At 33.9% G+C, this 12,117-nt stretch overlaps 1 protein-coding gene across 1 annotated transcript; it reads left to right on the top strand.

Annotated features, from left to right (window-relative positions):
- The first annotated feature begins 451 nt into the window (after positions 1 to 451).
- Positions 452 to 1,774, top strand: LOC127852491 (cholecystokinin receptor type A-like). Its single transcript, XM_052386447.1, has one exon. The coding sequence runs from the start codon at positions 452 to 454 to the stop codon at positions 1,772 to 1,774; it is 1,323 nt and encodes a 440-aa protein (XP_052242407.1).
- Positions 1,775 to 12,117: the final 10,343 nt, after the last annotated feature.

The raw sequence follows: 12,117 nt of genomic DNA, 5'->3' as shown, positions 1-12,117 counted from the left end.
AAGAGCGCTGTATCCAATGATTCCAATATAAACGTCGTACCAATCAAAGCGAACCAGCGAAGTTTTATTGCTTATCCAAGCACGCTTTGTACTATATAGCATCGGATTTTATGAGAATTTTAACAGTCGACTGCGAACGCTAAGCGTGTGCGGTGGATAGGCTGCTACCATTACTACGTTATTCCATACATATGTATGTTTCAGATGATATGCGATTTAATGCTGCTATTTGTGTATTAACTACTACATGTGGATGACTGATGGTTATAAGTGAAATTGATCAACCACGTGTTTCATATTTTTTTTGGAATTAATAAAATACAACACGATGTGTTCAATTTTAATAGAAGGAGCGACTGTGAGGTGTTTACTATAACACGTGTACGATTGGAAAATAAAGCAAATACAGGCACGATATTATATTCTGTGAAATAAACTAAAACACAACAACATGGAAGGTATGGAGCTGTCACCGATAAACGCCACACTGGACACGAGTGTTTATGTTAAAGAATACAATGCAGAATTCAACAAGAAAGTTATGCCGGTGAGCATAGTGTTCGGACTAACGGCCAGTGTAGGATTGATTGCCAATGCCCTCGTTATTTACATCTACGGTTTTCGCTACAAGCGCTGCAACTTCAAGTATTTCCTCTTCACGCTCGGTCTGATTGGCCTGCTGCAGTGCACCATCATGCTCCCGACGCAGATAGGAGAGATGCACTTTTGGTTCAACTTTCCAACTTCCTGGCTTTGTCGCACCTCTGCCTACGTTTTCGGTTATACAATCATTCACTGCTATTCTATTCTGTTCCTCATTGCTCTGGACCGATTCCGCAAGGTGTGCCGGCCATACGACTGGCAAATCCAGGCCAACACGGCTAGGAATTTAAGTATTATCACTTCGATTGCATCGTTCATTCTAGCAACGCCGCCTGGCGTTGTGAGTGGTCATCATTCTTTCCAGACATCTTACAAAGACGTGAATATTACTGTGACAGTTTGCGCAACGGATGACATTCATAAAAATAGAGAATGGGCCGTGTATTTCCTGCTTTTATTGGGTGGACTACCAGTCTCTGTCATCATTCTTGTCACGTGTACAATATATGCATTGATCTTAATGCGGTTCTACCGACAAGGCTCTCGAACAGCGCAGTCAAGCTTAAACAATAGTTCACTCGCGCGTTCTTCATCTGATGAATTGTCCAAAGTGAAGACGGACGATCAAAATAATATCACGGACACAGATAACAAAGAGATTGTATCAAAACAAATGGAACAGACACTGACTGAGGCAAAAATAGTATCATTTGAAACCACGACGAGTGTTCAAAATGGCGACAATAATTCGTCTATGAATTCCAGGTTTAAAAATATTATGTGTGTAGTGTTTCCGGTAAGCAGACAGCTTAATATTAGAGCCAATCGTCCTGGCAATCTTCATAAAACTTCATCAAAGCTTGCAGTTAGAGAAAAACTATTGCGAAAAACATTTATAGTTCTCATCATCACGATAACGTGTATCATTGCGTTGATAATCACATTTTGTCTACATATGGTCGCCGAGTCGATCAACTACCACTCGCTCGAGGTCCACGGAGTGATTTTGAATGCGTTTGTGATATTTCACCGAGGTAGCTTTTCCATTATTTGTGCCCTGTTTCCAATAATCTACGGCGTTCGTGATAACAGTTTCCGGAACATCGTCAGGAGAATGTTCGTCAAGGACAAGGGGTCCAATCAGGGTCAAGTGATTGAAACGTGTGCATGAACATACTCATAATGCAAATTCAACTCGTGACTTGTTCATGACCTTGTTTGCAATGTCAATTATTTGTATTACATGTATATGTGAACTGATTTTTAAAATGACGTTAAACTAGAATTAAGGATTGCGGATTCTATGTTTAAAACTGCAAATTTCGAGATACATTGTTTATTGATTTACCTCATCCAGTACAGGTGTGTCGATATTTAAGCAATCATAAGAAGAAACTTTTTATTTTTTATCTTTATAGAATAGGAAATAATTTGATACAATAATTGAACTCTATACTATAACCGAAATCGAACTAAATCCGTTTCCAATAATCAAAAATTAAACAAAAAAGCACTGTGTGTACCATTAAATTTACATGTCATGTGTAAAGATAGGTTTACACGAGTATTCCATGTGTCTGCAGTTGCCTCATTCCCAATAATAATGTGCAATGTGATCATAAATTCTGTCAAAAATGCTTGCCAACTTTGCATACCATAAAGTATTTTATGTCTATTATTTGAATTGTAAGAAAAGATAATTAATAAAACACTTAAATACATGTGCAAATGGTTAGTTTGTTTACGATGATGTCCCAAACTAATATAATATTTATGGAAAATACACCGTTATAGCAGAACATTAATAATAATTGTTCTGTGAAATTTTTTCAAACTTTTACGTACACTAGAGTACAGAATTATTTTACCAGGATGATAAGGAAATAAATAGTCATTGAATGTCGTGTTTGGCCTCATTACAAAATGAACACAACGTTAATCACTCTATCAAATGTAACAAAATTTCGTTACAGATTTAACAATAATCATTATTTAAACCGAGTTAATCTATGAATATTTTGTACGAACACCACTCCTGTTTTCTGTCTGGTTTGTTTAATTTTCCATAGCCTATAACGTATTGCAGATTATTAACACTTGCCATGTACTGGAGCGTCTCGCTTACTGGTTTTTCAGATCATAGAAAAACACGCAAAAGTACCTGTATGATAGCAAAGAATGCTGACATGTAATGTAAGTTGACAGTAAGGGGGCAGATATGAGAATTAGAAAAGATCCCGAAAAACACCGCTGAATCTGTTAAATACTACATTAAGGTCGAAAATCCTATTTTTCATTGGAGTATGTCAATCGTATCCGACATATCAAATTCATTTCATTTTCTTCCACGAAGAACACAAAGATAATTGCGTTATTCAAGGGACAAATCAGTAAAAAATCTCAAATTATCGATAAAACATTTGATATTTAACTGATTTAATCAGTCTAGAAAATTTGTATTTTGGAAAACAAAACAAACAAAATAATTAAAGGGACATTTTTAAGTCCCAATGAAGGTGAACATTGTCAAAATTTGAATATTCAGACATTTCAATTTCCTGTAAAATTGCATATTAAGTTTAATGTTTATTTATCACCAGCGAGAAGAAATTATGTTATTGTTATAGACCATATTTGAAATATATAATCTGCCCCCGGCTCAACCTTTTTATAGACCATGACTTTGTTGATAAATCAGTGTGGTGATCTTAACCATGAACAAATCTACTTAAAATCGTCATACGATTGAAATATCATTAAAGGGCCGTACATTAAGCATTTTATTTCATATTTTAATAAAGAAATATACCATTTATTCAATTGTTTACAAAGAACATTTCAGGAGATCAGTTATTTCGTTAATTAGGACATAAACTATCTCAATGTATTGTACCAACTTTCTTTACCGTTGTTTCAGTCTTGGTTTCTTAGACGCCCCCGACATTAAATAATTTATTGATTGAAATAACGGGACTTGTTCATTCAAACAACGTGCTTGTGAATCACGTTTACAATCTCGGGAAAATAGGAATCCGCATGCTAAAATAAAATGCAAAAACTAGCCCAATTCCGCTAAGTTTAATAAAATTAACTGTATCATTTCGAGGCAAAAGATTTATTAGATATTTCCGTTTGATCATGTTTGGCTATGTGTTATCAATTCCGTACAATGTGCATGACTTTAAGGTAGCTTTTGATAGGTAAGTCGTAAGAATGAAACTAGCCTTGCTACATAAAAGTGTTAAGACACATAACATGTGAATCATTCATTCTAACCACATTGACATCATCTGTACCTATTTCCCTCAGCCTGCATATATGTGAACGTAATTAAGTGGATAAAGTCATATTATGTAATTGTTTGCGTTATATATGACAACTACAGAAATGAAACAAAATCTTGATACCCACATGGTGCGAGTTTTAATTTAATTTATGTCAATTTAAATTCCATTTTTATTTTGCATCTTTGTAACAGAAACGTGTTCGGACAAACTCTACAATATCATGATTGTAAATAAGTATTTTTAAACCACAACACAACAATAGGCAACACATTGTTCTTAAGCATGTCTCTAGAGTGGAAACCGTAGAAACTGTTGAGAGATAACAAGAGCCTAATGAATGGTTCCCTTTTACCGATTGCGCCTTCAGCACCTGCCGTTTAACGATAGCATAAGCAGTTAACCGATTCCAAACGTACGACGGACACACAACTAAATTGGTACCAACCCTATCTTGTGTGCAAAAGTATGATATTAAAAGAGCCTCTTTAATATGAAATATGAAATGTTATTGTTAGATACTGGTAACTTTAGAAAACTTAAAAAAAATGAGATTGACAACACCTCAATACAATAGTTTTTTTATTTTGAAACAAACACATTTTAACAACGAGATTAAATATCGAAAAACGAAATGTGCTAATTAGAGATGCAAGAGTTTAACCGGTTAATCGGTTAACCTACCGATACGACCAGCTAACCGGTTACATTTTCGAGAAAAGGCTAACCTGAAAAAAAGTTTTCATGCTTTTTTCATGGAATAATTCGTACAATATTTACGTTTTTCGTGCGACATACTGCCAACTTTCTCTGGTGACAAACAAATTAAGGTTCATGGGAGGGATAAAATTCATTAAAACTTCGCTTTGGTTTTTCTTCATTCAATGTGGTACAATATGGTCAAACTATATATCATTTAAAAGCTAAAGACGGATAGAATAACATAAACACATTTTTGACATTCAATATTTGTGAGCTTTATTCATATTTTGGTTTAAAACCAAAACATTTTTACACTAATTTACAAAATCTCAATGTTAAGTTAGGAAGGATATGCACTACCTTAAGTTGAATAAATACAAAGCTATATACATATACAAGGTCAAGTTAGCAACATTTCACAGAAAATTATTGTCATAAAACAACAAATGAGTTTTTATTCAACTGCCTTTTTTGGATAAATTTCCTAAACAAAGTTCTAAAAATAACTAAAACGTAACTACTTTTTAAAAATCCAGGTATGGTGGATAATAAAAGTCACAATTCTATTTCAAAGGCTTAACAATTTTGTTATTTACCTCTCAACCAAATTGCAAATTTTAAACCATCTCAAATTGAAACAGATTGCAGACGACATATAAAATTGTAAAGGAATATAAAGAAATTGGCAAACCGATTTATTTTATATTTCGATTCCTTCTACCCATTTTGAAAGCGTGGCATTCGCTGTGCTCCGTAGAAAAACGTGCTAAACAAATCGGTCGAAACCACGTGCAGTGGTGAGAAAACCGGGTATGTGTATACACATACCTGAGAAAACACATACTTATTTTGACAGTTGGTTCGCAACTAGTAAAACAACTATTAACATTAATAAGCAAGAGATCGCACTAAATAACAGAAATGACCACGTAGAGATATCATCACTTACCCTATTTCAAATATTTTCCAGCTGAAAATTGTCCCCCACACGTCTTTTTTAGTTTATTTGTATTGTTTTTCTGGAGCCGAAGTGCATCTCACAGAATATCCATCCAACTTCCGTTGTTTTCACTTTCGTTATTAAAAACTTTGTTTAAAATAATTATTTCTACTTTTAGATTGTTAAAGCGATGTATCATTATATATTATCAATAGAATAGTATACCGTGATGAATTGAACGGAGTTACGTATCGATCTTTCTGTCAGTCTGTAAGCGTACTCTTTTATGCGCAATTATATAAGTACATGTGATTCGACAACAATTGTAAACATTGGTGAAATGCTTCTTACATAGTTATTTTTTGAGTGTTTATGAGGTCTGATCGTGCAGTTTGCAAACATCAACGGAAAGATTACAATCCAATGCATTTGTCATCGTCAACCGTTTGGAATGTCAATTAGGCGATGAGTGAGTTTTTAGCATGTTTCTTTCTATTTTATTAATTTAAAAATGGCTGCCCCCATGGTGATGAAATAAAATGTGTTCGAGTTTTGATATTTATAGATATGTAAACTTTTTTTACTATTTAAGCGTAACTTGCCCTCGTAATTGTCGATATTATTCACTAGTGCTATACTTTTCCACCGAAATACGTTGAATAAACATGATTTAGATTATTTAAAATAATGTATATTTTAGTGTTAAAATCGCTTTGTATTTTGATTGATTTTGTGGATGGTATGATACGTTGATGTACAAAATTGGTAGCAGTTTGAAGGAAAAACATCCTTTAAAGCATATATGTATACATTTTCAATGTGGCACTCTTCCTTTAGTTAAATTTGAGTTCAATGCTTGGGATCCCACATTTTTCAAAATGAAGCCTCTACACGAACCTTAATATAGCAATAAATTAGTACCTTAGTGGTTACAAACAGAGAGCGCGTTTTGATAATTGGCGCTATTGTTTCGTTTTACTCGTGCACATTTACCGAGCGCACTGCGGGGAAAGCTTTATCATCTGCTTATCCTTAATTTACAGCCAGTAACCGATTACCTTTATGAAAAAGCTGAACAACACGCGCAAAAATAACAAAACCAAATAAGCAAAAAAAAAAGGAAACATGATTTTAACTAGGGTCGACGCTTTGGAATGGCTAACCCATTCTGTTTTGGTTTCAAACAGGTTTTAAACATACAAAATCTCCTACTTTAGCATAAAATTAATAAAATACTAGTTCTCGCGTTTCTTTTCCCAGAATACTTGAACTCTTCCCATACCAAATATTGGAAACGTTTCATATTCCATGACCGACACACCTGCTTTTTTATTGAATATTTTAAGGATATTCGATCTTTACTACGGCTTGAGGTTTGATTAAAAACAACAGCCTTTCTCATACTCACTGACACGTCTGTAAATTTTTCAAAAGCACGATGAATAAGTTGGTGTAATCAAATCCGTGAAAATATTAAATGATTAAACACAGGGACCCCGACGGTGATGGCAGACTAGGGAATCAACGCTGACGCAAATAGAAAGGGCTTATCAAGTTACGGGGAATATGTCCGATTACTGGAGTTGAAATATTATCGGTAACTATTCGGTGCATTATACTAAAATACTATAATATGCGCTTTTGATTTATTGGAAAGTTTATGTTATTGTATTTGCTTGTCTTACACTTTCGAATATTATCATATTCATAAGGTTTGACAATTTTGTCGACTAAAATGTCCACTTATCAACAACCGATTTGAAAGGATTCTTCGAGTATACATGGTATAAAATATACTTCACACTTTGCTATTTTTATATAATCTATTTTGTTGCGCAATATGCTAATTAAAAAACCGTTTTAAAACAATAGAGTGAGTTTTTGACCCACACATATTTGTTAGAATCGCTTTCTAGATTGGGGGATCATTCAGTGTAAATGATGGCATACAAGAAATAAGGATAGATACAATAACATTTATTCACGTGTTGCAAACACACTCTCCCTATAGATAATGAAGCACCGACTGACCACATAAGCATTAGATTAAAACAGTTAATTATTGGAAGAAGCGAAATAGACACATACGTGGTTCTTTAGCATCAGTATGAGTAAAGTTTACGTAACACTGTTATTTAATGATACCAGTGGTAGAGTTTTATAATTGCACACCGTCTAGTTATTCAATACATTTTCTTAAAATAGCATTAGTCTAGCAGCCTTTTTAAATTAAGATCGCAAGGTATAATCTAGTAGAGATATTAAATTAACACATTGTGACCGACATTATAGCAAACATTTTAATCTTCCAAAAATAGCCTCCATCGTATGACAAGTTCCCATACGTTGTACAAAACAATGATACCAGCCATTAAGGAAATATATTATCTCCATAATCCAAACACCATATTTATTTTTGCGCAGCACTGAAACACCGCAAACTCGAATACTCTTTTTATTTTGCCCTATAAGGAAAGGTTTTCTAAAAAATGTCATATTCTTTATAAAGTTGTGCTATTACAATTACAATTATTTATTGAGACATATATTCTTTTTTAATTGAACACACAACAATGTTTGATATAATGTATTCACTTCAGACAAAATAACATAATTTCGAAGAATTTCCAGTTCATAATCATATTCGTTTTTCTGACGCATATTAACATGCTGATATTTCTGCAGTTTGAATGATGGTAAATATATGACGCATAAACAATAATTTTACGGAACCCAGTCTTTTCAAATTATTGCCAGTTACTAACCCGACCATACGTGTGGATAGAATATTGGTACCTTGTATGGAATACAATTACTAAAACGTAACAAATGGTACACTTTCTTTTTTCTGTAGCATATGGTTTAAAGATGACTTTAGAAAGCCAGTTCTTTAGAATAGCATAACACCGAACATTCCACGATCTCATTCAATGATTTAATCACAGACATAAATTCGATGGAAGACAGAAAGTGTACCTCTGTCATGATTTTATTTCTTATTAATATTAAAAAAATATGTTGTAATTAATATTTAGCTACACATATTTCTTAAAACGTTACATCAAAAGTGTATGTGTTTGAGCACGTGTAAAAACACTAACACAATTCATGTTTTGTTGCAGAAACACCAGTAATATAGTGTCTCAACTAATCTACCTATTTTAATACTGCTTGCCCGACAGAGCGTAAGCTACCCGCAATAGATTATGCACTTACTACATCTTGTAATATCTTTGAAATTTACCATTAAAGGGATCTTTTCACGCTTTGGTAAATTGACAAAATTGAAAAAAGTTGTTTCAGATTCGTAAGTTTTCGTATTAGTTATGATATTTGTGAGGAAACAGTAATACTGAACATTAACCATGCTCTTATATAGCCATTATATGCATCTTTTGACGATTTTAAAACCTAAAAATTATAAAGCGTTGCAACGCGAAACGATTGAATAATTTGGAGAGTTCTGTTTTTGTCGTTAAATTTTGTGAAACTACGAAGATTGCTTTTATAAGGTATAAAATACGTCCAAATGTGTACTCGGCGGAATAGCTCAGTAGGCTAGAGCGTTTTTACTTCAGGACTCTGGCAGGACTCCAGGGGTCACTGGTTCGAAACCTGCTCCGGGCAATGTTCTTTTCCTTTTTTTATTTTTTTTCTTGATTTTTTACTGGAGCTTTTACGATCCAATGTTTACATTTATCAATATAAAGCATTTAATGAATAAGTTAAAAAAATGCCAAAATCTGTGAAAAGGCCCCTTTAATACGGAAATACTATTTGACTTATTTGGCTTAAAAAAGCCTTTTGTAACGTAACCCTATGTGCAATACATTGTACACTGCATCACAATTTACATTATTTTTAACATTAGAAAGGGATTCGTGAATCATAGCAAATTCAACAAAAACGGGTGCGTCTGGTGTTATAGAATTTAGCGGTTGGGAGCGGATATTTCCCGCGAGAAAGTTGATCGCTTGATTGAGAATCCCTGATCTTTCTGAAAATGAATACCCTTGTTGCATATGCAGTTTGAAACTTTGTGCATTCGAGTATGCATTCACGCATAAAGCGGCTTGAATTTTAAAACGCTTGATGTTATATTAATAGATAAGTGCCCAGCAGATTGGCAGTTGGTTGTAGTTCGAGGATGACTGGTCTAATGTTTACCGTCATTACATCGTTCATGGGTGCTAATGGTTTTTTAAGTGGTGTCTTAATGCAGCGGGTAAGGCTCGCTGCAACTAAAATGCATCTGGAAGATATTAATATCCTAAGTGTTTAAGGAAAGTTCAAGCAAACCACACACTGCAGAAATAATTCACTGTAAAATGACAAATATCTTCACCAGCTTATTGAATCCAGATACGCTCAATATACGAGGTGAGTCACGGGGAAATTATAGGATAAATATTTTAAAAGATTGCCAGTTTTAACCGTTAATCACTATACATTTACACGGCTATGCATGAGGGATTTACGTTTTCAATTACTAAAATAAGCATTTCAAGTTGAAAAGCAAACTCTTTATCTGATGAAAATAAAATGTTTTTAATGAAAACGAACATGTTTAATATAGCAAATAGAAAATATAATGTAATATAACACAATCAAATATTATGTGTCCGGAGTCAGTGATTAATTGTTATGTACGCCATATATTAATTAACACTCGCATTTATAGTTCACCCATAAACCATTTTATTATATACCTGTTTAATGCTTTTTACAAAATAAAATTTTTCTCAATCGTTGAAATCAAAAATCCCGTATTACGCTACTCGCTGTTTCCAATTCCGTATTACCATACTAGCCAGACTACTTCGACCCATTAAATGACGTCACATTACTCGCACCGAAAATAGAAATATTTTATATTACGAAATATATAACGTAGTACATCGTGTGACGTCATTTCTGTGACGAAACACAATGGTTTTATCTAAAAATCTCTGGAATTTAAGGCCATGTCGGACGTGGTGTTTTTTTAACAGTAAACTGTTTGTTAAAAACATAGTACGAATTCAAAACGTGTTTTGGAGTGTGTGCATAAATGTATATTTCGATAGGAATACAATAAAACAGTGTGTTTTAAACTAAGTTTCGATACAGACATGGAAGATAGAAGTGGAAGTGCATATCGTTTCAACGTTTTTTTATAAACATCGGATTAAAATTTAAAGTTGTCAACTTAATTGTAATAAACATTGGATTAACGATGGCATTAGGGTAAGCGTTTCGGAAACCTGTGTTTTCCCGGTTCGAATGTTTACACGTTAATTTACGTTAACTGTATTCATACGCGTCTTAAATAATCTATGGCGTACCGAACTTTTAGTCATTGTTTTGTCAGTTTTGTTAAAGTAAAAATATAATTGTTAACAATTTTCGTTAGTTGTATATAATAAAAGGAATATTACGCTAGTCAATTGCTAGTCAATTGTTCCAAGAGTTTGTATCACTCTCGTGGCTTGTGCTATTTCGCATCACACGAGAGGGGGATACGTCATCACACAAGCCACTCAAGTGATACAAACTCTTGGAACAATTGACTAGCGTAATATTCCGTATTGATAAGTACATGAAAAATAAGTCGTTGAAGAAGTCTATGGATGTTATTATTAAAACCAAATATTGGGAGAGATTGTTACACGTCGTAACACGTCGAGAAACACTATGTTTAAATTCAGACATAATTTCTATCTTAGCTCCCATGTTTGTATAATCGGGTTTACAAAACATTTTGTTTAACTAACCTTATATCACAATATCGAAATTACTGAGAGATTTAGTTCCATTAGAGAATAACAAATGTATATTTCGCAAATAAAACAAAAGCAACATGTGGCCGTTTGCGTAAAGGTGCTCGGCAACCTGATCATTGTGTCGAGTCCGTATCCGGGACAGGTTAAGAAGATGTCTTTGGTACAGGGTATCTCCCGTTTCCCCTACCCGGTTGCCGAGCACTTTTACACAAACGGCTACTGCGTCGCTGACTTCTGACTAGAAAAAATAAATGGATCTGATGAGTACCGGAAGACCATTGAACAACTTTGGAAGCGCAAACTGAGGACTTTCAAACCATATGGACTAAACACAAAAGACTTATAAAATTGGCGCGCAATTTAACGTGCAACAATATAACGTCACTTCCGCTAAACATGATATTCGTCACAAATAAATGTCGCTGAAGAAGACCGAGAGGTCGAAAGCTGCTGCAAAATTAATAAAAGCGTTTTATTTTATATATATATATATAACATTTCTGACAGAGCATACGTTGTATCATTTCTTCCACGGACCTAAGATATTTCTAAGTTCAAACATATTTTAGAGGTTTAAACACGTTGTTTTCTTCAGACAGACATTATCATTTCTAAAACCACTAAAAGCGTAACAAATGACTCGAGATTTTAGCCGAATGAAGCCGATGTTATTTAGACATGTCTATTCATTTACAGCGGTTATGCTGTAGACTTTTTCCAAACCTACTAACAAAGGGTCAGCAAAGTCTTAATGTTGTTCGTTTCTGTAAGATAGGCTGGACTGCCCTGATTATGAGAAAAATTGACTTGGCTGGGATGTGAACAA

The sequence above is a fragment of the Dreissena polymorpha genome, chromosome 12 (assembly GCF_020536995.1).
Source record: "Dreissena polymorpha isolate Duluth1 chromosome 12, UMN_Dpol_1.0, whole genome shotgun sequence".
NCBI classification, from domain to species: Eukaryota; Metazoa; Mollusca; class Bivalvia; order Myida; family Dreissenidae; genus Dreissena; species Dreissena polymorpha.
Note: the sequence above shows the minus strand (reverse complement) of the source record. Positions and strands in the feature narration are given on the sequence as shown.

Excerpts from the sequence above, each read along its gene's own strand:
- LOC127852491 (XM_052386447.1), top strand. The coding sequence starts at position 452 with ATGGAAGGTATGGAGCTGTCACCGATAAACGCCACACTGGACACGAGT.